This window comes from Ischnura elegans, chromosome X (genome assembly GCF_921293095.1).
Source record: "Ischnura elegans chromosome X, ioIscEleg1.1, whole genome shotgun sequence".
Taxonomy (NCBI): Eukaryota; Metazoa; Arthropoda; class Insecta; order Odonata; family Coenagrionidae; genus Ischnura; species Ischnura elegans.
Window position 1 is genome coordinate 41,882,820 of NC_060259.1, and position 26,105 is coordinate 41,908,924.

Here is a 26,105-nt window from a genome sequence, read left to right on the forward strand (position 1 = left end):
GGGTTACAGTCCTGCGATGAACGGACTATCAAGTGAGATACCGCTCTTCATCACAAACGCGGAGCTTAAACACTAATATTGACTTTTTCCGGCTAAGTAGAGTAGAAGGTTTAAACTTTTAAGAAAACTTCCGAGTAAACTTGAAAACTTCACAGAGGAAAATAATTTACATTTGCCGGAATTCGAGCCCAGTTCTCCCGAATTCGCGCCAGAGATTCTACTACTTGAAGCAGCAGGTTCGTATGCCTAGCGCCACTGTCCCATCGTTCAAGTAATGAAACTCTTGGCGCGAATTCGAAGGATCAGTTTTCGAATCATGGCCAAGGCAAATTGTTTTTCCTCGCAAATTAGTGTAATTTTCGCACTTTATGTGCACTTGAGGGTGACTGCGTAAAGGTACGCCGCTAATTATTCCGCGATTGTTCCTCAATAACTTTTCTACTGTTAGGATAGCCTCAATAAGCAGTTGCACTCCCACATTCATCTTTAACACCTAAAAGTTTAAATTTATAGCGCGGTTACTTAAAATACTTAGTGAAACAGTAGGGAAGTGCCTTAAGTTTTTCATATGCGAAATTAACTATTGTTTAACGCCTTACATCGTTACCCTCCCTTCCCACTCCGTCATCTTAGGCATCACCATCGGTGACTTGACAACTGCATCTAATCTTCCGACTTCGCGGGGTTATGATCAAGAGGCTGGGTATCCAACTCATGGAATTTTTTACCCTGCGTCCTCATTCCTCTTGAGGCAGAACCTTTCCATGTTCGGGAAGGAAAAACCCAAGAAAATTCGGCGTTGTTACGTTTGAAAAATAGCCTATTTAAAAAATACTTTTAATGACGACACGGCTGATTTTCAGCGTGAATTGCGGGAGTTTTTCGTTACCAATATAGTTTTTATGCTCCTTTTTGGATACATAGGATATCCTGGAATGGCTTTACAGATGGATGATTTTCCTTCACGGCGCCCGCGTCCCACCATTCTCCTCCGGATCTTTTTTTGCGCGGCCGAGGTTCGAGGAGAGCCATCCCAACACGCCCTCCCCATAATGCAGCGGAATGCCAATCGCAGCGTCCCATCGTTCCACTCGAACGCGTCGACGAGTTTGCGGTCGTCGCCGCCAGCCAATCGCTGCGCAGACCAGCCGGCGGACCTAGCCATTTGGTCCGCTGGCGGCGGGAAAGCGAACGCGAGATTTCCATAGAAAAAGTCCATCGGCGCGAAAAACCTTTGCTTGGAATTGGCGCTTTGTTGACGGCCAAAGCCTGTGGTCGGCTCACCTAGGGTCATCAGACGTTCAGAAATAATGGAGATGCCATTCAATGTAGAGGCAGTCCGACGTCCGGGAAGAATTTCCAAGAAAAAACTCATGTCCTCTTTTTGGCCATGAAAACATTAATAGCATATCTATGCTAAAACAAATGTCATAAAACGCTAAATATGCTCAGGTTACATGACTAAATGATTTTTTTCGATGGATCCATTTCGCACCAAACATTGATTGACATTGTATGATTCGCGTTATGATTTTATTGTCTGTGCTAATGGATTTATTTTAGATTTAGAATGATTTGTGTTGCATATACATTGGCATTTATTGTAGACTTAAAAGGTTTTTTCCTTGTGTCCTACAGTTAAGGGTAATGTCATGAGCGTATAGCGCCCTCCTTCGTTTCTCAAGTACCTCTTATAACCAAAGATTCACAGTGTATTTGATACAATCATTCGTATGATTCCATGCAGTCACCAGTGGTTATAAGGACCGATTTTCCGATTTGTAATCGAGTTTCTCAATGGCCTTTGCGCCAAAAATGAAGCACAATAACACTGGTCACCATTGTTTCTTATCTTTTGCACCGGAAGGAGGCAACGCCAGCGATTAAAGATATTTGAACAAGCATCTCTGACGGAGCTGACTCAGTCTCTGCAAATTTTGAACATACGCAGAATTCCGCAAAGGTGAGCCGCTTAAACGAGTTTTTGCGTCAGAATTTGGGGAGCCATAACAATGACCATTATATGCTCTTTCAAAACAATTCGAAGGTGTGATTTAGATAAATCGGCTGAAAAACAAGGACAGCCTGCAGTCGAATTAATGCCACATTGGAGAGTAGTTAATCCCTGAGATATATGCGCTCTCTATGAAATAATTATGATCCAAAAATTGACCAGCTGATATCTTGAAGCCAAATAATCATCTAGTGAAGCTATTTGGGACATACATTTGATCTGTTATCAATATATCAAATTATGTTGTTCCCATTAAGCTGGAGGTAATTTTTTTATTAAATATCTGAGTTCAACGCATTCTTTTGAAAAGGATGTAACCTTGTTCGTACACCAGAGCCTTCAGAAAGAATGGTTTCAGGTGTGATATGATACAAATTCAATATTGTAAAAATATGATTACTGTGTTCAAAGAAAATTAAATTGAAGCCATCTTCAATCCACTATATCATCGTAAGTGAAAAATATCAAACCGACGATAACAAAGAAATTAAGGAGGTTGGTCCCACAGACGAAGTAAATGTCATTTTCATCAAATTTCAAAATTTGGTCTTCTTTTTCTACCTCATCGACTGATGGCCTCAAGAATAGGTTTCCGGCGCTTTACTTTCTAGTAATGTCATTTGAAAACCCGCTTTCTTCCTCAGGTCCACGTCACTTGCGGAGATAATTGTCTAGGCACATGAAAAATGATCATTAATGCTAAAACATATGTGTTTTCAGACAAAATCTGATATAAAGTTCTTTATTCCTCAAGAATAGTGATAAAAATCAAATTTACGCTCTTCGCTGGGTAATTTTTTATATATAAGCAAAGTAATACTGTAATTGAAGTCTAATAACGTTATTTAGGTAAAAATTGGCGCTGGAGACGGCTTGAGCTGCTAAAAAAAGCGTTAATTTAAGAATATGAGCATTGAATTTTCTACAATTTCTCTTCCATAATTTTCCTGTTTATTTATTATGAATGTTTTTTTCTGATGGAAATAGTTTTTCATACCATATACCAGTGGTTGATCTATTGGAGGGGGCCAGAGCCCCCCCCCCTTGGGTAACCAATTTGCACTAGATAGGATTTTAATGTTTTCGGATCCCCACTACCGCGGGTAGGTAAGCCCCCACTTAGCCCGGCCTTGTCCCTATTGTGGATCCGCCACTGCCATATACCATATGTTATATGCGTTTGTTTTTAATTGTACAGTTGAAAAAATACCCCCGACACATATTGTTTGGGTTTAGGAGAGTGGAGAATGATTATAGGAAGAAGTCTTCATGAATGATAACTAGGGGGGCAAGCCATGGTCTGGGGGGGGGGGGTGAAGCTATGGAATTTATGAGATTATTTCCTTGAAAAGATATTTTTATTTTAGTTACATATCTTACACTAATATATATAATTTTTCGTGGGTTTAAAGAAAATTTGTTGAATACTTTAGTTTCAATTCAGTACTGATTTTTCTTAAGACTTTTGCCATTTTTACTTCAAGGGGGGGCAGCTGCCCCCTCTCCTGCCCCTCGATGGGTACGCCCATGCTACGTACTTCTCTTTTACATTCGTCTTTACCTGTTCCATATATTTCATTCGCGGTCTTCCTTCTCCGTTCTTGCCATCTACTTACCCTTTGACTTTCGTATTCATCAAGCCATCATGTCTCAAGATATAACCTATAAGGTTGTTCCGTCTGCTTATTAAGGTTTTCATGAGGATTCATGTGTACTTAATAGCGTTTTCTGTTTTTGTATTATAAATGATGGAAATAATTATTATAATTTCCTTTATTTTCGTGAGCACCTGCCTCATAAGAAAATAATTGTACATCCTTTTTAACAATATCAGAATCGATGCATGCATAAAATAAAAGAAAAAATATCAATTCCAACAATTGCACCCTGTGCGCACCGCCAGAGACAGAGCGTATGGAGAAGATTCAATGTAACAATATTTTAATATCATATAATGTATTTTTGCTAGATGTTGGTGTAGCAAATCGATGGCTGTCGCAATTGAGCATTGTATTTGGGTGATGTTGGCAAATGGCTTCGAAGCAGAGGCGTCGTCCGCCCTGGCGCTCCATGACAATGCAAAATGCAGCCTGCTGTCGCGCGGGCCTCGTCTCTTGCCTTTCGCTGGTGAGGCAGGCGAGCTGGTCCAAAAGGAATTCATCCTCGAGGAATCCGTCCCGCCCACATAATGGGAGAATGGTTCTCTCGAGGGGCTACGAAAGCATTGCGCCGGAAATTTATGCATGCCTGGAATTCCCGAGAATTCGGGCGTGGGCGGCAAGGTGCGGGAGGGAGGCCGCCGCGATGCGGGCGGTGCGGCCGCATCACAGCACACGCAAACAGAGGCGCGGGTCTTGACTGCGCTGTTTCCGAAACCTGAGACCAGCATTGAAGCCAAGTGAATTACGAATAATGCAAATATTTGGATGGCAAGTGGAAAATGTTGGACGAGTAAAGGCTCGAAGGACGCATCAATCCGTCTCGACTGGTCGAATTTTGTAGAACTCGAACACTCAGTAAAAAAATCCTTTTATATCTTTGTCGACTTATGTTCGTATCACAAATATGAAATTTTTTCGTCAGAGAAAATACTTTAATAATTCTTCGTGATGGAACACTCAATTAAAACGTCCGCTTACATATTTCTGAACATGTGCTCGTATCGCAAATATGAAATGTTTTGAAAGATTTCGTGGTTTCCCGGCGAATTGACTTAATGAAGAGTTCTCGGGATCGCCACCGGGTCAGGAACTCCATAACTGCCGACGTTTCGATGTCCGTCTTGGTCATCGTCCTCAGGGCTGTGAGTCGACTCATAAGCATATTTTTATTCCATTCGATGATGACCGAGTCGGACATCGAAACGTCGGCAGTTATGGAGTTCCTGACCCTGTGGCGATCCCGAGAACTCTTCACTAAATATGAAATGTTTTCATCAAAGATGATACTAAGATAAGATTTTCAAATCTGAAATGCTGGAAAATATTCACAAGGATACATTTTGTGAAACCTGAAAATTCCAAAATGATAGCACAAGTTTCTTTGAGTATAAGTTTTCACTGAGTAATGCGTGGCGAAAGAGGTCTCGTCTGGAGGTACTAATGTGTCTTTTGAAAACAATATCAATTAAATGCCTTAAGGCTCGATTACTGAAACAACTTGGCGTATCGTTTTTAATAATGGGTGATACCAATAAGTGAAGCATTCTATTAATCAGATTCTTGAGGTTGATTTTAGAGAGCTCCATTTTTCCATTGGACTATATCTTTACATTGTTATCTTCCTTGTTATTATTTAAAATTATGAGACATTTGAGCTCTAAAATAAAAAGTCGATGAACACAGCTCTAAGCAGTAATTAACTAGCCGGCTCTCTTCATTCTAACGTCATTAGCGACATTAATGAGAACTTGCAAAAACGTGAAGGATGCCAAGAAAAATCTTGTTTGCCAGTTTTATCGAACTTAGACAGCAATGTTCAAGTTTTAAACCTCATTGTCTCGCCAAGTTACATCAATTTGAGTCGTCGTGAATTGAGGTTGGGAGTAGGTGGCGTGTTTGGTGATGGTTGATGGTGCGGAATCCGATGATCGCCTTTTCTTTGCTCGGTTGGTGCAAGGCGGGCAGACTGGGTGGGCGCGACCCGGAGCGGAGGAGTGCGGCCTCCGCCACGTGGGGGCGTCTCCAGACCCACGCGGCAGCCTCTCTTTCGGCGCCATAGAAGACCAACGGACAGTTTGGCAGATTTGGGCCCACGATACACTCACTTGTGGCTTTTGAGATATGATTCTAAGAAGATATTTTGCATGAATGATTCCAACACAATCGGTTTTGCCGCGGACTTAATGAAATATTATAATAATTTTAAATATATGAAAAATAATATAAAGGCATGACAAGCTTTATAAAGCACACTTCCTGAGAAGGGTTTCGCAGCCCTGTTGTGTTGTTATCTCCATGTTGTTCGACGATTGCAATGTGGTTTATGTTGATAGTGACTTTATGCGACTAATGAAAGCATTTGGAAGCTATGATACGCATTTGCCAGAAACCTCATTAGCAACATAGAAGGATGCCATATGATTTAAAAACGTGTTGAGTTGGCAAGAAAAATTTTGTTTATCAGTTTTATTGAAACTATAGAGCAATTAAAAATAATTTCCTTCGAAACACAGTTGAACACCTAATTGCGAAGCATACAGGGTGGAGGAAACTTGTGTCACGGCATTTTTACCCTGGATAGCCGATGCCAATAGGAACCAAAATTTCGAATGATGTGTAGGTCGAAAACGTACCATTTTTAAACTACAGAAACTTTGAACCAAGCACTCCGATTGGCCGCGAGTTTGTCGTGTTGCCAGATGCTCTGGGCAACTCATGACTTCGAATGCTTTGCCTGCCAGAGATCGCGATGTATTCAAGGCATCCGGCAACAGGGTAAACTCGCGGCCAATCGGATTGCTTGGCTACATGTTTCTTTTGTTTGAAAATGGTGCTTTTTCGACATAAACATCATCAGTAATTTTAGTTCCTTCTGGCATCAGCTATCCAGGTTAGCATACCGTGGCTAAATTTTTCTCCACCCTATACGCGCTGGCGGAACAAGCGCCTAAAAATGTAATTTGATGAGATGACATTGAACTAATATTTGTACCTTATATAGATGAGTTGGTTGTGCAAATATTATGGACAATATAGTTGAAATGAGTGTGTCCGGATTCATGAAATTAAAATGCCATTTGAAGGTGGAAGTAAAACAAACTATACGGAAGGGATGTAAAGAACCTCCACGGGATAACACCTGTTTTCCCTCCTGTTTATGATTGCCCTAGGCATTCCAAAAACCGGTTTCTCACATGTTATCTTTCCAACTTTAATTGGTAATTGGATTTCGAGTCTTCGGGCGCATTCAATTAAGCCAATTAGTAACTGAACTGTTCCATATTTTGACAAATCTAAGTAGCGAGATCTTGATGTGTTTGAAGCAGTGTTTCAAATTTGTGTTACAATTGATATTTTTGTCAAGCATAAAAAGTCCTAGAAATGGACTCGGATTTCATTGCAGATGTGACAGGAAAAGAATAATTTTTTTATAATGTGAGTTTGAGATATTAATGAGTCTCAATAGCTATTTATAGAAAAAATGTGAAGGTTCGGCCAAACAAAAACGTAATATGGCATTTTGGTGTTCCACAATGTGTAATTAAGTAAAATACTGGTGGCATGCTGAAAGAAATATGGCACAAGTTAGGGAAACGGGGACGAATATATGCCTACCACCGCCTGGTCCACGGCGGGAAGAGCCATATCAGTCGGATTGACCCGTTGGCGGCGCCACGATCGGGGTCACGGACGAGTTAAGGACCGTTCGGCTGTTTTCGACTGGGCGCGTGAAATTTCCTGGCTCGCTCGTCGCAATAAGTCAGTTAATCCACTTACGCAAATGTGATGATGGCTTACTGGACTGTCGTCGTCCTACGCCTTGGTCGCGGTGTCTGCTTCCACGGTTCTGCGAAGGGAGTATGCAGAGCCCCGACGGACGGGCGGGAAAGAGGAGACCAGTTCTCGACTCATATGCTCCTCGGAAAGAGGAGACACTCAAAGGTTAACTTTCTCTTAGGGGTTTCTCTCAAGGTCGGCAAACAGGTTCAAGTTCATCGACTCGGTCACCGTCGATTTGACATTCCAGGACTCTTATGTACTCTCATGTCCGGCCATTCTCTACATTTCGCCATTGTTAATCAACAATCTATATTGCTTTGCGGTGGAATCATAATTAAAACGCGGAGGGAACGTTTTTTTTTCTAATACTGCGTTCTTTAAGAGTGGGATTCCACTTATGTCGCAGCTCTTTTTTCGGGGTGTCACCTCAAGGAACCTGGTCATACGCCGGAGAAACTGTTGTGGAGCATAAATCTAGGCGGACGGCATCTGAAAACGCATTGATTTCATATTGAAATAAATACTAGCAATTTTCCACGGTTATAAAATTTGTTACGACCTAGGTGTCAACGTTACTACATCATCTTCAAGGTACAAATGGTGTGAAGTGCATTCAATATGTACAATTTTAACCGGAGTGGGGAAAGTAAGGGGAGAGTGAAGGGGTAGGAGATGGGAAAAACTGAAGAAGAATCCCATTTTCCAATCTCCTCCCCCTCCTCACTCCCCTTAATTCTTCCACTCCATTTAGAAATGGTATAAATTGACTGCACTAGATACCATTTGTGCCTTGAAGATGATGAAGTAACATTGAAACTTAGTCGTAATAAATTTTATTAACGTGGGAAATTGCAAGCATTTATTTCAATATGATTAATTCCGCTCCATCACGCTTGAATCTACGTATTTTATTAGTTAATTTATTGTTTTTGTACGTTTCACCGTATAAAATTCTTCTTCCGCAAGTTCTTACGTTTTTTACCTATCCTTATGGACTGAATGTTATCTGCCACAGTCACTGATTCCAGATATCTATCATGAAATCGTGGCAGAGGCGAATTAAAGTCATCATTTCGGGGGTTCACTATATCCACGTCACCTCGTTGGTGTCCGATACATCTCAGCGATAATGCGTCTGGCGTCTGATATGCATAGATAAGTGGATTTCAGATATTCTCCAATGGAATTTAAACATTTTTATTAAGCTGGTGAAATAAAAATTTGTATTGGAGAGCCATCTTAATGATCACCATCAACATACGGCCGGGGGGCCCTGCCTTCCGCGTTCCGGTTGGAATGCTCTTCTCAAGTCTCCTCAAATCTCATCCCGGGTGCCTTTCTTTTTCTCAAAACCCCGAAAATCATTGGCTCCACCACAGTTACACAGGTACTTGAAAAAGAAATTTCTACACGATTGCAGCCGAGAGGAGGTGTTAATGAGTACCATCCATCTATACCTTCACTCATCGGGAAACCCGTTGAATCTTTATTATATGACGCATCATCCTCATTAAACGGCCGTCTTTTGTCTTTTTTCGTGACGAATAACTCAAGTTATCATCTTAATATTTTTATGCATGTATGTCATATGCGTACGGAACTTTGCCAGCATTTATCTGTGCCTCGAATTCCTCTATAGAATTTAAATATCAGAAAATACTGAGGTAAAATTTTCAAATTTGATTTACAAGCAATTTTTCTCTATGATCTGGATGTTTCAGATGATAGTGTAAATTTTAAAGAAATAATTCGTCACGAGAAAGTAGCGGTCGTGCGGGAGTCATTCGCCGGAGTAATCTGCGAATTTTCACATTCGGAAAAGATTACTGTTACGGAATGCGATTAAAATTCGTGATGAAGATGTTTCTTGGGAACATTCCACGCACTCACTCGGATGAATCACTTTGGTGAGAGCGACTCACGGGAGCACGCTGGCTGGAAATTGGCTCTGTGTCATCGGGGTCACTGATTAAGCACTCGCGGGGGCAGCCTCTCTCCTCCTTGCTCGCGTGGCGGCGCCACCTGCGGAGGCTGCGGCACCCGGCGTGGGTGCGGCGACGCGAGTGCCCGCCTCCGCTCCCGCGGCCTGGCTCCGAGGCTGGGGCGGACGTGTCGTCACCGCCGTGACCAATATCGCCTTTTGCGTGGAACTAATTGGATTTCTCTCGAGGCCGTGACGTCACAAATACGCAGCAGTCGAAGTTCGAAGGTTCCGATGAAGTCACAGCCTCAGAACTTGGTGATTTCCTCGTGGCTGGGATCTTATCCGGCTCGTCCACAAAAGGAAAGAAATATGGTAGCGTGGTGGCATACTGGGTAGAGAAGTGGACTACTGACGTAGGGGTTCCCGGTTCAAATCCTGGGAGAAGCCTTTGAACACCCTCAAATCCTCGTTGGGCGAGATGGCCGGGTGATAGAAAAAGATAGAAATGGGTGTGGCTGAATATAATTTTTTTCCTTCTCGAATAGGCGTACTCAAAATATCGTCTTTCATCGCTCTAAATTCACCACCCCCGCTAACACGAATCATCCATGGGCTACGAGCATTCATTCAAGCTAAAGATTCTTCAGGTATGTCGTATGGAAGTTTACGCTAAAAACAGTGGCAGAAGGTAAAATAATCATCACAATTCATTGAATTATGTTTCAGATATGTCGTATGGAAGTTTACGCTAAAAACAGTGGCAGAAGGTAAAATAATCATCACAATTCATTGAATTATGTCTTTATTTCCGAGCGAGTAATTACTGCTTGTGTATAACAGTCGCTCAGGAGTATTTTCCATACAGTACAGCGTATTATTTCCTGTGCGATCGATTAGTTCCAAAGATTTTAGGTGCCTAAGTGAATAATAATGAAAAATTTAAAGGATAAATGAATATATTGGGTTATCTTTAAACTATCATTGTTTTTCAACTAGTTTTCAGAGTTTAATTCACACGTTATACCAAGTTTCATTTTACTTATTTGCATCAACCCCTCGATGAGAGGAGTGCAAGGAATACTTCCCCACAGAACGCGCAACGCCGTGAACCTGAACTCGTTGCTTGCATGGTGTGGATAACCTCGAGGAGTCTCTCTCTTCTTCCGTGCAGATAAATTTACGAGCATGGAGACTGCGCCCCTTGTTCCCTTTCTTGTGTGAGCAGCCGGGAATGAGAGCGTGTACCTGCTACGTTCACGTGGATCCCTCGCTCGCGAAAACCGTTAGGAAACGCGGAAATCAAACACCCATGCTTGGGTCCGCTGCTGATCAAGTGAGAAGTGAATGATTGATTAATTATCGTCCTCTATTCGTTATTAATAAACACAGCTGATACAATTTCATTTGTTCAAGAATTGTATTCTTTCACAAATTCAAGTTACAATTGTTACTTTTTGGGTGCATTTTGTGGAGAGACGTATTTGGATGCATTTTACAGACTCCGTTTCGTCTTTAAATTGTTTACTTTGAGTACATGAACTCGAATATTCTTCTCATAACCACAATGACGTCAAAGACCACGCGGTCAGAATAAAGAGCCTGTTCTAACTTGTCCCGTGCATTCCTTACAGTTCTGTTCCGTTGAAGCTTTTAATGCACATGTTCCTGAGCTCGCTCGAGTTTATGTATCGTGCCTTTAGCCATTTAATTTACAATTTTATGAACATCGCGCTATTGGGACAATTAAACTACTACACATGGTCGATGACTAGATGGTCTCTCTGAGCATACTTGGATACGAAACTCCCTAGATTAAGCGTCAGAGTGATGAAGCGAAGCGGGGCCTACCAAGGCATTGTGTGCATTGTCTTTTCATTCGCGTGAATCAGGAAGGGTTTAGAAGTTCTCACGGGAGGCAAGGATGAAAAGGCAAGAAATGGTCGCTCTTGGCGAGCGTGGGACGTCAGACTTCGAGAGGTCAGAGCCACTTTCAAAGAAATGAGTGAGTGATGCCGTGAACGAATTCAAAGAAGCATCGCTTCTCTGGCGTCACCCGCTGAAAATACGCGCGGGAATTCATAATGAAGGAAATCTTTGGCTCTGACCGGAAATGTTCTATCTCGTCCATTTTAGCAAAAATAATTGAACGTTAAACTTTAAACTTCCACTTTATAATAAATTTGGCATTATAGTTCATTGAATTAATGTTTAAAAAAATAGCTTTGCGTGGAATAGGATTGGTTCTGGATTTCCTTTGGCAGAGCTCAATTTAGGGAGAAAATTTAAGAGGATCATGTGAATGGGACAGTGAAAACGCGAGTCATATCAATGAAACCTAATTTCAAATTTCATAGCTAACATATACAAGAACAACCATCAACCTGCGCCCATTGGACCAAGATTAAAATAGTGCAATCTGCGATCACGTGATAGGTCTGATTAGCGGACTACGACGTCAGCGTTTGTTTCACGATGTTCATGTCGAAATTTTTTGGATTAAATTTATTGTTTGCAAAGAAAAAGTTCCAGAAGTTTAATGAAATCTTTTTTTTTTCATTCGCCAACTTTTCTCATTACCCACGATAATCAGTGGCGCCGACTCCATGGGGCCTGAGGGGGCCCGAGCCCCCTCAAAGATTCGTTTGGGGGGGGGCGGAGCCCCCTCAATAATTCAAGAAAATAATTAAGTTATATTATGCTTTGTGAAATCACATAAATATATTTGTTATTTTTATTTCCCATGTTTGACGATAGTTACCTTTTAAAATAAATTCAACAATGTATGTTGAAACAAATAATTATAAGGTTAAGCAGGTTAACTGAATCAAGTGGTGACAATCATGGTAGTGTTTCTGTGCTGCGACACACTTTGAATTTAACCTCTTCCTGGGGCAAGACCTCCGATATGGGCCCCCCCAATATTTTTTATAAGTCGGCGCCCCTGACGATAATACTGAAGTAGGCATTTTAATTTTGGCCGCATATTTGGTGTACTGCGTTACCCTCTTGAGTATTCTTGTATATATTTACTCTGATTTGAAAATTTGACCACTTTCGGGGCCTGAGGCATGCTAGAAATGTGTCAAGATTCAGTGTTCTACTTATAATTGCGAAATATTTGCTATTTTTTAAATTAAATCCTTCACGCTGAGTTAGAAAAAAAATTCTGTACATAAGGTTGATGGGATAACTTTAAATTAGGATCCTACATATCCTTCTGATTTACCGCCAAAGTTAAATGGTGCTTATTAGAACAATAATAGATTGACATGGAGACTTTTAGGTGATTTAAGGAAAAGGGCAGCTTTTGTAAGGCATCATCATTACGTTGTGATTTTTTGGTGGAAGTTATCAACCTTTCATCTGGTTTGATGCAACCTTCCACTCTACGCATGTATCGGCATATATTTATTCTTCAAGTCGGCATGTAATTTTTGTATTATATTTATTCCTTTAAATCTCAATGAACGTGACTCAGGGAGTATAAGGCTGATGAAATCACCCGCAAGGCCAGAAAGAATGCGAAATTATGAGTAAAAATTGCGCAAGTGCGGAAGAGTACGATTCAGGGGAAAGTGGAAGCTATCTGCGTAAATGCATGATTTCTCTTCAAGGATTATAGCGCAGGAGAGGTAATAATCGAGCATGCAGTCACTCTTACGGCAGTTGAAATCATTGCTTGCCCAAATAAAATGAATTATGTCATATAAGAGATCCTACCGTGCAGATAACTTCTCTAATAGATGCAGTGAACTAGGTGATTAAGCCAATAGATTTTTAAGAGAATAGTCCAGTGAAAATTTGTATTTTTTCATTGCATCTCATTTAGTTAAGAAAACTTTAATGGGAGTCCTTCTGTAGAATCGAAGTAATTTCATCTAAATGGTTTTTCATACATTCAACTTCGATCCAAAATAGGATCATAGTGATATACTTACCTTTAGCCTAAGAGCAAATATAAGGGACAGATCTTAGGAGTGATACATATTCGCCTAAAGCAGAGGCCAACATTTAAACCTAAACTTCACTTTAATTTTAGGAAGTAAGTTAGAAAATAAAATAACGATGGATTAATGGTGTTGAAATCCTTATACTTCTCCTTCGTGAATCTTGAATTCAATGGCAATAAATTTTCCAGTCGAAATAAAGGGCATGTAAACCAGCGCTATTTTCAAAATCAGCCAATCAGACCCATCCAACCTTCATTCACGTGCTCTGGGATTTCGCAATTCCATCTAGTTACCATGCGAAGTGTTTGATGGTCGCTTTCGTTCGTGTGTACTCTTGAGGATATTCTTGGAGCTCGCTGGCGGTGGGATGAATAGGGTAGCGCGTGTCTCCCTTCGCGCGTTGAATGGGGCGCGTTGTGGAGGGTGGTTATGAGAGCAGCAAGGGACTGGGGGCGTGACGGCTCGACCACCCACCGCGTGACTCGCCTTCTCGACGGAGGGAAACCCTGCGACGCCCTGCGCCAGCAGTGCCCTTGTCGGCGCCTCAGCTCGGTACTGGAGAAAACGTACCTTATTTTGTAGGCCTTTAAGAGAACCCCTCATGCTAGTGCAAGGCCGTAACGAGGAGGGTGGAAGTGTTAAAAGTTTTAACTTAAAACTTGAAACCTCTCAAAACAAAATCCTCAAAACGTGTAATAGTGGTTATTTATATAATATGTGTGTATAATTAATTCAATATATAGAATCATGCCCCATCGAGTGAACTCCCCCACCCCAAAACCATAAGCATTTTCTGAATACAGCGTTCTGTTTGTGGGGATGGTAAATAAATAAATATTTTGCTAATTTGAAGTGACTAATACTCGAATTTTTTTCTCTGATCGTGTAAAACTTTGGAAATGTGTCATAGCGTATTTCAACGTGAGAATATGAAAAAAATTGAGTCTTAGCGGCCGCGATTTACGAGAGTTGGTACCGCTTAATTATTTGAGAAGCAAGTAAGAGGAAAAAGGACGCAGCAGCGAGAAAATGAGGAAGAAAGTAACTTATTCAAAGGAGGCGTACTTGAATAGGAAGAGGCTGATGAGAGTATGATTGTGTGAGGGAAGGCTGGCGAAGAGTGTGATGTGGAGCGTAGCGCTTTACGGGGCGGAAACTTGGAGGGAGGATAGATGGTCTGCTGTTGGCAGAGTAGGATCAGTTAAGTATCGTTGTGGGAATTGAGGGCTGGGAAGGTGCAATGGACGGAGAGGAAAAGGAACGAGGAAGTGCTAGATATTGTTACCAAGGAGAGGAGATAGTGAAGGAAGATAAAGAGAAGAGAGTGTGTGGATGGCGCGAGAACAGAGAGAATGCTGAAAACCGTGTCAGAGGTCAGGGTCGCATGTAATGGGGACAGGGCCCCGCCCGAAACGAGGAAAAATTTTAAACGTCTATTCCGCCTACCTAATTTTAACGTTTACCTCCCACCGTTAAATTTTATCGTACTACTTCCTATCCATCTACTTCATGTACACAGTGTGTACTTCCTTATTTTGTTAAATTGACATTTATTTTAAATGTAAATATTTTAAATTCCTTAATTGCGTTTCCAAAAAGTACGTGATGACACATTAGATACCAGTGTCGTAACTAGAAATATGCTTTGGGGGGATGAGATGGCGACCCCCTCCCCCCAGGAAAAATCTGGTAAAATTTTTAAAATGATATGCATAGAAATACGTATGCATCACTTTGGCACTAAAAATTTTACTTTAAGCAGATGTAGTAATTATATGTCAAAACAAGACAATATTTTTAAATATTTTTTTTATTTTTCTGAGGCCTTGAAGTGGGCATCTATCCCCTCATTCCCCCATATATACTGTTATACACTGTTATATACAATACGTTACGCTACAGTTAGGTTACCGGTTGTATACAGGTTAAGGTAGGTTTACGTGGAACATATTATTAATCGACAACTATTAACCTGCCTGGCCTGTCTCCCTTCCTAAATAGTATTTTCGTTTTTTAGCAATATGTACAGTATTGTTACAGGGAGAGGTTGAGGTTGGTGGCGCTGACACCCAAAACTAGTGTTACCCTTTGCACTGACGCCGTGACGGCTTAAAATAAGATCGTAAATCACCAAGGTTATATTCATTGCTAGAATGCATATTCCTCACTTTATTTTACTTTTGTTCTTCTCAATTCTTGAAACTCAATTTTGGATCGTTAATGGTCAGTTCGCGTCGTAGAGACTATCAAAGTGTATGTCAGCGCGCTCCGCATAATTTATTCCCTCTACGGCGTTCATACAGTGTACGCCTCAGCCATCTTATATTTATTGTCGGCGCTCATGTGCAACCAGGGGGAAGGATAGCCGGGGAAGGAAAGGATAGCAATCAGGGTCTATGGAGGGTATGAAGAGTTTTGCCTATTTGCGAACGAAAAACCAATATACAATTTAGGAAATGGAACAGGCCGGGTATGCCAATAGTTGTTGATAAGTACCTAATATATTCCACGTAAACGTACCAAAACCCGTAGATTACCGGTACAGTGGTATTTTTCTGGAACATTGAAGTCTTGTGAACATCGGCGATTATTTAGTAGCTTTCCCCACAGTTTTTTCTGCCCCTAAATCATCAACGTATCCGATTTTTTATCGAAAGACTAATTGCTCTGCCAATGAATACTTAACGATTCACTCTCCATTTTCCACTAATTTGAGCAGGTGAGAAAGGCGTAATTTCACTTTTTTGAGCCGTTTTGAAAATTATATGTTAAAATTAAGGGACGATGAAATCATAGGAATATAGTTCAAGGTAAGGTGTAAGGTTTATGGATTTTTGTCAAAATGCCAAGCAAAATTACTTTCAAGGGGAAAAATCACTCCCCCTCCACCGGCGTAAATGTCTTTTTAAGCGAAAAGACTCGTTTAAAACATATGCTATCGTTTGAAATATTTAGGATACACAGGTTCTTTATTGATGCCTGAAAAAAATTAGGCCTAACTTATTACTTTTTAGGCATATGTTGGGAGGGGCCTCCTCAAAGTCTCCTGCGTATTTTAAGATAACAGCCAACATTTTCAATGAGTCAGGCCTCGGGTACGATACGAGCGGCGGGATGCGAGCGGCAAGCGGCGAGTGGCAACCTGAGCGGCACGTGAGCGGCAGCGGTGGCTACAATACGAGCGGCAATTTTCTAACCGCTCAGGTTTCTCACCTTTTCTAACTTCAGTCTTCCTTTGTTTGGCCGTATTCTCACTACTTTGATGTTTCTCCGCTTACATTTTCAACTACACTGAAGGATGAATCTACTGAGCGGCGAGCGGCAGTGGAAAAGAAATCGGTCTGGACTTGGAACCATGAGCGGCACTGGGCGGCGCCGCTCACTGTCGCTCGCCGCTCAAACGTATCGTACCCACCCTCAATGGATTTACACGCAACTAAATGAGGCCTGATATCAGAGCGGCGCCGCTCACGCCGCTTGCCGCTCGTATCGTACCCGGGGCCTCACTCGTCTCGAAAAAATCCTCGTTGAGGGAGCAGTAGCGTAACTATGGGGGGGGATGAGGGGATGTATCCCCCCCACAAAGACTCAAATAAATCAAAAAATAATTTAAATTTCTTGTCTGGATTTGATACATAGGTACTAACTGCGTCTGCTTAGAGTTAAATTTGAAGTGCCAAAATGATGGAAAATGCATTTTCACGCATGTTATTTATCAAAAATTTTCCTTAAATCCCCGTTTCCAAGGGGGGTTTCCCCCACTAACCCCCCTCATTCCCCCCAATGCCCCCCTTTCCCCCCTAAGCGTATTCCTAGTTACGCCACTGTGAGGGAGAGTGACGTGTCCTCTAAATATACTGAGCAGAATTTGGGATTTTTACTGTGCCTGAATTTAGCTCAATTTCCTTGAATTTGTCCGCAGTTTACTGTCATCATCATAACGTTGCTACGTAAATTGAAGAGAACGACGAAGCAACTGTCACCCATAATCGCCGCCACACGCACCCATAATGTCCTTGAGCGAAGCCTTATCTCACATTTGGCAAATTCACTTCGGCTGCCAAGTTCCGCTTTCACAGATTGTTGGAATTAGTTTTTAGGCATTTTAAAGATCTACCGTTTTTGTATACCGACAGGCATTTTGACATCGTCACAACTTAAAATAGTTTGTGAGCCTGATAGTCATCATTCAGAAGTAAAACGATACGTTGGCGGGCAAACTGTGGGAATATGTTCGAGCCATTTTCGCTCGTCCAACCCATGTATGTACCGTCTCCTTGGAAACCGCCTCGGATCGCCTCCTATCCTGCTTTCGCAGAAGATAATTTTATTAATATTGCAGCAGTTCGAGAAAACAATTTGCAAAGCATTCCGCTAAAGTAGTTCGGGTCGAAGAAAGAGTGCAGGATTTAGCACAAAATGTAAATAGTGTGCTGGATAAAAGATGCTGGTTTTTTGTTGCTGGATGGTGATAGAGTTGTTCACTATTTACTCATTAAAATTCCGGTGCCATATAAAAATACATACAATGAAATCATGGCATTCCTCCTCGCGCGTATTTCATGCTTGTTTCGCACATTGTTAATTTTCATCTGGCTGTCAGGATATTGGTACTTTACGACGACACTATTCTTATCAGAGAACCAAAGTTATAAAATGTGAGTGACCATCCAATTAAGTATGAATACCTATTACTATTGATCAATAAAATTAAATCATTCACTTCGTATCCCGTTTTAAATGTAAGACTCAATTAACATGATTGCTGGGGTTATCTTAGGAATGGCGGACGACGTTATATAATGTCTGATTATTTTTGTTGCCATAATTATTTATCCCTGTGTTTTTATCTGCAATTTGCCTTAATTTTTCAATTCCATTCTCGAATTACTCCACCAATCTAATAGTTATTTCATTTTGCTGCAGAAATAGCCTTTGTCTCTAATTAATTAGGAAAGGGTTTACCTCTGATAACTGATTCTGATTATGTTTTTGATCTTTTTGTCTTGACTGCATTTAACTTTTAAATTGTTATCCGCTAAATATGTGATTTATGTCCATTCTGAATCGCATAATCATTTTACGTACTTAGATATTCTGCCATCATTTGAGCTGTATTTTTAAATTACACGTAAATTTTGCTCTAGTAATCATATACCACATCATATGGTATTTCCATTGTCATTTTGTTCATAGTTTCCAGGCCTATGATTCAAAGTTTGTGTCATTTTATCAGTTGATGCCCGCATAATACATATTGCTAACGTGCATGGTTTGTCAGCAAGGATTTCATCGTGATCATGGTCGCAAACACCGTGACCGTGTTCTGTGACAGAGAACACGACGGTCACGAATATGATTTTAATGTCGAAAATTTGATCCTTATCGTTAACTCTATTCCTGAGTATCTTGTATGATGTTGGGCACACTTGATAATGTGGTTTTGTAGTAATAAAACTCAGTGGAAATATTACAATGTCTTATTTTAATGATCTATTCCTGAGAATGTTCGAGAAGAAGAGATAGTGTGATTAAAGATTTTGAATGGAGTTGAAAAAAACGTCACGTTGGACATGCATTCCACACAGCACATATTGACACCGACCACGGTTTCATTGTTTATCAAAGTGATAATAGTTTTCGTATATTGCAACCATGTTGTTGCCAGTGTTGATGAAGTGTAACTGTTTGGATGCACTGTGCGACGAATATTTTAAAATCTCTTGGCCTCAGAAAGCCCATTCATTCCATTTAAGAGGGCGCATCATTCCTACTTGCTTGGTTTTTTTTGCTACCGATAATTTAACTTTAAACTGCATTGTCATCTTAAAAATTTCATGATTTATAGATTAAAACCTCGGAAATTTTTCCATTATCTTAATTATATACATTTTGCTTTGCTTAAATAGTGCTTAAGTGAAATTAAATTTGAGGCATAGATAAATGTTGGCATGGGTCTACTTTAATGCTCTGAATGATTCAAGATGACTCCGTAAGTCTGAAACGAGTTTTGCGTCAACAAAAAGAATGTTTAAGCGAGAACGATGCGTCCTCTTAAAGAAATCAGCTTTGATTTCAAGATGGCGCGTAGCCGTGCCATTCGACGTGCCGTCGATGGGGCCGCGCGGGGGCGATGTCCTGCGCCGCGGCCCCATTCGCTTACGATCGCATTCCTTCTGCCCGCAGCGTCGGCGGCCTGCTACTTCCCGGGAGAGCTCCAGGGGGACTTCGTGATGCAGTCGACCGCGACGGCGGGAGGGAGCCAAGTCCAGTACTCTGCGCTGAACATCTCGGCCGACTCGATCCCCATCTGGGGCCACTGCCACCGCCGCATCGGCCCCAACGTCCTGCTCATGGACGAGTGAGTGCCGGCCCAGCGATGCGTTCACTGTTTTTGCCCGCTTTTCCGGTCCCCCCCGGTCGAGGGCGTCGGCGCCCCTTGCCCCGCTCATCCAAGCCGGGACTTTTTTCCACATGCTCGCCTGCATTACCCCATTCCCTCGCCATCTTCCAGGAATTCCATAATGCCTTCCATTGAAAATGATCGCGTTTCTTTTACGGTCCATGTTTTCTGGAGCTATTTGGACTCAATGGGGGGGAAGTGGAGACCGCAGCACAGGCCATATCCTTTAGGAGAGGAAGTCACCTCTGCTATTATTCGTGTAGACATGTTCTTGTGCCTTGTTTCACTCTCGTGTCCGCCCTTGCAGCTACTTTGTGATTTTGCTATCAAAACAACTCCTTTGGGCGAACGAATCGGCAGAGCTTTTTTCAGTTTGACTGTTCCAGAGGGGAACAGTTATTTATGGGGTGCTGGTGTAGGAGCTTATACCGGTACTTGTGTCTCTCTAGTAACAGCAAGAGCAATTTTAATTAGAAACTCCAATCTTGTATCCCCTAGGTTAAATATTGCAGAAAAAAGACAGTAAAATTTAGTTTTCATAGCATGAATTTTAGAAGAGCCTTTAGGAGAGCAGTACGTTATAATAGCAGAAACAGCACTCATTTAAAAAAAAAGCCTCCCCCTCACTAAAAGTGACTAATAATGAGAGGCCGTTCCTTCAATGGCCACGCTAAGCATCCATTCATTACAAAGCTTACGATGATTGCATTGTTTATTCTATATTTATCTTCCATCGCAATTTATCGAGTCTAAAATTGCTTTTAAAAATTATAAAATCTCTTCTCTTCCTGTTTCGGTCTAAAATGCCTTGATCTAAGCATCCATCATCATAATCATGGTAATATTCACCCTAGATATTTTTCGTACTCAATGTAACGAGAACAAGGTACAAGAACATGTACGTGATTTAATTATTTTCTTCATAAACGAAGTCTTCCCTCTCTCCACCAATGTTCCTATATTGTGTTTGGTGCATATTCACTTCTGTTGTTCTACTCAGGCCCATGCTGGGCCGCCGGGACGTATCCCGGTGCGCCCTCCCGCCTGGAAATCTTTGGCGCCCCCGGGCGGACCCCTCCTGCAGAGAGCTGGCGCCCTCTGGCCATGGCCGTCCACCGCCCTAAGAGGGGGTCCAGCACGGGCCTGGTTCTATTATTCGGAAAACATCATACTCTACTCTTTTCTAAACCCTTTTGACAGAGCAAAAGAGATTTAAATAATGGCAATACGCTTTATAACGCCAAAAGCACGAATTTAGGCCATGAGTAGAATAATAAGTTAATGTGACACAAACGGAACTGAAGTAAAGAAGTAGCCTCTCACAAAAAATAATTGATAATCAGTTTGTTCCTTTAATGACCTTGCCTCGAATTCATTCATTATGTGCAATGAAATAGGTTATTCATAGTTTTTTTACATCGATATTAGTCGATCCCAAAGGATACTGTTAATAATAAAAAAATCTCCTTCCATTTGTATTGCGGTGTAAAATACCTTCACCTAATCCTCTTTCATCGGTAATATTTACCCCTATATTTTCATGATTGAATGCTTATCATCATAAATAAATTATTTCCCCTCTCCACCAATACTTCTTAATTGTGATACCACATATTCACTTGTGTCATGGCCGCCCATTGAGGTGATGTATGACGCAATTTAAGCCTTGGAAAAAATTGGGGAAAAATAATTCTAAATTCCAACTATAAATCGGTGCGGGGGAGGGGGAATTTTTTTCTAAGGAAATGCCCCATCAACATTAAGGGAATGGATAAACCTTACCTATAGTACACGCAGCATTCGCTGGAAAACACCGAATTCCATTTTACTATAACTCTTATCATTTGTAATCCCTTCTAGTTTTCGATTCATGCATGGCATTCGTTAAGGGGACGCATGCCTCACGCTCTACCGTTATTATTTGGTGACAGAATACTCGTTTAAAACGTATGCTGCCATCTTATAATTTTCAGGGTACATAAAGCGGACCTTGTTTAAGATTTTCCTGTGTCAATCCTTCTGGAGTATTTCCTCGTATGCAATTTGTTTATGTTTGAGTAGCGGGCTATTGTGAAAAAAGGTCTGCTTTATGACGCTGTAAATGTCAAGTTGATAGCATAAGCTTTAAGCGAGTAATCCTTCGCCAAAGAAGACAAAATACGATCGGTCGTGTGGAAGGTATGTGTTCTCTTTGTTTTAAAATATCTGTAGTGATCGTGTTGAGTCTGGAGGGAATGCGCGCGGTGTCTGAAAGCGGATGTGTTTTGTTTTTTCTAGCTCCGGGGGCGCCATTTGCATCCGCTGCTTCCACTTGAGTCTGCGATCGCCCAACGTGCTCTCCGTGCTCACCGAGGGCCTCGACAAGTGTTACACGAGCGAGGATGCGGCCGTGTGCAGCTGCCCTGAGGCTCGGACGAGTGCCGGAGGACGGCCGCCACAGTGCCCGCCCACGCCACCCACCAAGTTCCACGAGATCCTGCTCTTCAGTGAGTTACATGACTATAATAACACCTCAATTAGACCCTTTGATCCCATGCGGGCAATTGAGAATTCTACTTAGCCACATTGATTAAGTGAAGACTCTTCTAAAAGTGAACAAATAATTGTTTACATGATGAAAAATAAACACTAAATCATTTCTTGCACAAATATGAAATCGTTTCAGGCTTTACGTGTCGATACCATGGTCGGCAGTGGAGTTATACATTAATTTGTGCAAATTGCAATTTTTTGTTTAAAGTTTATCGTGGATATTATAGCATTTCAACCACGTCACGTTCTGCCTGAAACGATTTCATACTTGTGCATGAAATGATTGGCTGATCGTATCAGTGGCGTATATAATAAATATTGTTATGGGAAAGATAATCTTAGGTTTGGATTTAGTAATTTTTAATAGGTAAGCACCATAATATTTTACATTTCAAATAAATGCGTCATCACAATACATCAAGGATGCACGATAGTATCAGCAGCTGGATAGAAAGTACTACGGTACGATACGGGCGGAAGGCAGGTTGAACTGTAATTTTTTTGGGGGGGGGAGTGAAGTCGGCATCCTGAGTCCCGCATATACACGCCTCTAGATCTAACCACATCGAATAGTTGAGTGAAGACCCGCGTGAAACCAGCCTCAGGACTTTGTAAGAACTATTCTGAGGCTAAAATATATGGTACCTCTCCTTGACATTGCAAACTTTGTGTAGGATCACTAATTCAGAATTATTCTCGCCCAATGCCTTGTGACAATGTCAGATCATAGCCACTCTTGATGCTGTCAATATGAGTAGGCTTACTGCTGATAAATAATTTTCTCAAATGGTGGAATATCACAAATTTTAATCTTATTTCCAGCAGGGTAGTAGTCCGATGATGATAATGATGATGAATAATTTCATGTTCGCAAACGTAGTTCAAAGTAAAAGTATAATATGTACCATCTTTATCATCGGTTGAAAAACCTGAGGTTGGTTTCACGCAGTTCTCCTCAATTCCTTAGACTCCAGTGTTCTTTCAGTCAATCTTCTCAGGCTTACGTATTTACGTAGTCTATTAAAACTCTCATCACTTTTTGTGTTTACTAATTCTAGGCATCCCTTTTCCACACTCCCAACCTATTATGATAACATATAATATTCCAAGATATTTATTTTTATTTCTCTCGCGTATTCAAGACGTATTCAGTGCCATATTTATATTTGTAAGTCCTCTGTAATTGGCCTAGTGATGCTTTTGGACTGCATTCAATTAAATAAATAATAAATGTCTAATTTGCCTTGAACTTCACATCCATTTTCATAAATACCCACCAGTGTCATGATTTTTCCAGTTGGCTGGAGAATTAACCTATTCCTATAATTACCTCCTGAGGGTCGTACCTCTGCCAACGATACATGACGACTGTCTGGTTTTTGTAAGACATATTTACGTAAGTTCTTTCCATTTTCCCCTGAAACTTGCTTATACATATTGCCTTGAACTTGCAAATTCCACCAATTTGACCTGTCTACTTTTGAATTCAAACTTATTAGTCCAGGTACTTTTTTCGAGTTGTCTTCCAGTTGCTGGTGATAAGTTTTTAAAATGACAATGGACTTCGGTTTTAACGTGATCTTCTAATTGTGTTACAGAAACGAGTGGTATTGGTGGTGAGGTGGTCCAGAGCGCCTACTGTCCCCTGGACGGCCGCTTTGCCTTCACGTACGCCACCTCTGAGTCGCCCTCCGCCAGTGGCCGCCATGTTTGTTCCGGCTCTGAGATGGAGAACTGCCCCGTCGGATCCGGACTACACTTCCGGTTCCGGGGATGCTCTCTCTCCGATCACAGTGAGTACGAACGGCACCCGGATATCCCAGGTCCTCGCCTTAACCCTTTTCATGGCTCGTAGTAAAGCAATATATTTCTACTTAAAAAAAACCGCATCCCGGCGTGATTTAGTGAAGGCTTTCCATTATGGATGGATGGAGAACTTTTTGAACTTCTCAATAAATTGTATTGAGATTCAAAACTGCGTCTAATAAATAATACATTTCCATTCTAAGTGGTAACTCGTTCCTTAGACCCTCCAACTCTTTTACATAGACAACTAGTTATCCCATCCCCGACCCATTCTGTACATCTCCTCCTCCATCCTCCTTGAAATTGTGTCTTTATGTTATTTATAATGTTAACATTTCACCTGAGTGTGATGCATTCTTTCATTCATAACATTTTAAGATTGGTATACTGTAGCCCTCCAGTTCTCTCTATGCCAAGCTATTTCGTTCAGTTCCCCATATTTCTTCTCCTGTATGTCCTTATCTGCCCCAAGTCTCTTGGTCTTCATCGTGGAACTTTTCCTTCACTTTTTCCGTCCATAATATTTGTCATGTGGAAGATTTCATAGTGTGGCTTCATGACAAATTATGACATGTTTTAGGGAGTTCGTGGCGATTTTACATGTATCTGCTACCATATTAAACCATTTTACCCTAATAACGTTAAGGTGTTAGGTGTTCTTAGTATGTTGTCGAAATTGACGGAAAAATTGGTTTCCAACATTTTCATTAATGTGCAACAAAAAATGTAGAAATATAGAAATGTTTTAAAAATAATTCAAGGTTGTTAAGAAATAAATTCAATAACTATCTTGTATGATGTGAGACGCGTGGTGGAAGTTCTTAATACTAGTAAAATTAGACATTGCAATCATTCCACACATTTACTTTAACACAACGCGTTTCGTTGTTGCAAACAACATTTTCAAGGATCCAGTAAAAAGAAAACTCAGTGGAATTATTGCAATGTCTAATTTTACTGGTATCAATAAATATGTATTGAAATTATTAAGTGGTGCATTAAATTGACGCAAGACGAGGCAAATCTCTTGTATAAATAGTATTTACTGCCAGAATTTTCTAATGTGCATTTCCCGCATAGTTAAGGTTACACATAATTAAAATGTAATGAGAGGTGTGTTTGAAACAACACCAATCCTTTGGTATCAGAGCCCTGTTATTTCTGTCAGGCGTTAAAGTCTCTGAAGCAATTAAGAATTTGGATGGTATTTTAGAGATGTTTTGGATTCGTAAGTTACGGTCAATTTCCTGTGAGAATTTAATGTAAAGTCCAGCGTATCTCTTGTGTTACAGATGTCACATTCCAGTGTTTAGGCCACTGGCCCGGACCGAACAACCAGCGTTACTTGGCGCTGTCTGAGACAAGCAGTACAAAGAAGACGAGAGCTCGCTATCGATGTGCGGTATGTTACATTACTGATTATCATTTTTATTCATTGAGAAACTATTTAAGAGAAAGTTGGCACGCCTTCGTCGTATGGTCAATTAATTCTTGCAACATGCTGTATCACCTCTGGCTTCATTTCACAAATTGATACAGGATTGAAAAGAGACAAATAAATTTGAAGGCATATTAGTTGGACCTCATTCTTTATGTTGTTTTCGATTTGATCTCACTTCGAATTGAAAAAGTCGTGAGTTAAGGATAAATTGGAGGACGCAAAATTTCTCACCCTATCGGACTCAAACCGTCCAAGGATGCTCAATATGGCAACTTTCAATTCTGTGATTCACTTCACCTACAAATCATTCAGCATCCCCCTTTACACTGAGAAATTAATAGGTAATTACACTGTATCCTATTTTTAGTAACATTAACAGTTTACAAAACATTGATAGCTTATGATAATTTATCTTTGAAAAGTAAGCCTGCAAGCAATGAGTAAGTAACACCAGTTCCCAAAGAATGCCTATAAGTATGGCTACTTTGGCTATCTTTTGCCAAAATTATAGAATTATAGTCCTCAATCCATGGCTGTGAGGGAGACAGGCATGCCGCGTAAACGGCGATGAAATTCATATGAATTACTTTACGA

The 26,105-nt window shown here is 40.9% G+C and overlaps 1 protein-coding gene across 1 annotated transcript in view; it reads left to right on the top strand.

The window, feature by feature from the left end:
- LOC124171057 overlaps positions 1–26,105 on the top strand; it is a 57,666-nt gene that overhangs the window by 21,632 nt on the left and 9,929 nt on the right. The window contains exons 2-5 of the mRNA XM_046550204.1: positions 19,516–19,690; positions 22,010–22,218; positions 23,863–24,057; positions 25,363–25,472. Coding sequence (XP_046406160.1) covers positions 19,516–19,690; positions 22,010–22,218; positions 23,863–24,057; positions 25,363–25,472 — 689 coding nt within the window. The remainder of the gene's footprint in view (positions 1–19,515; positions 19,691–22,009; positions 22,219–23,862; positions 24,058–25,362; positions 25,473–26,105) is intronic.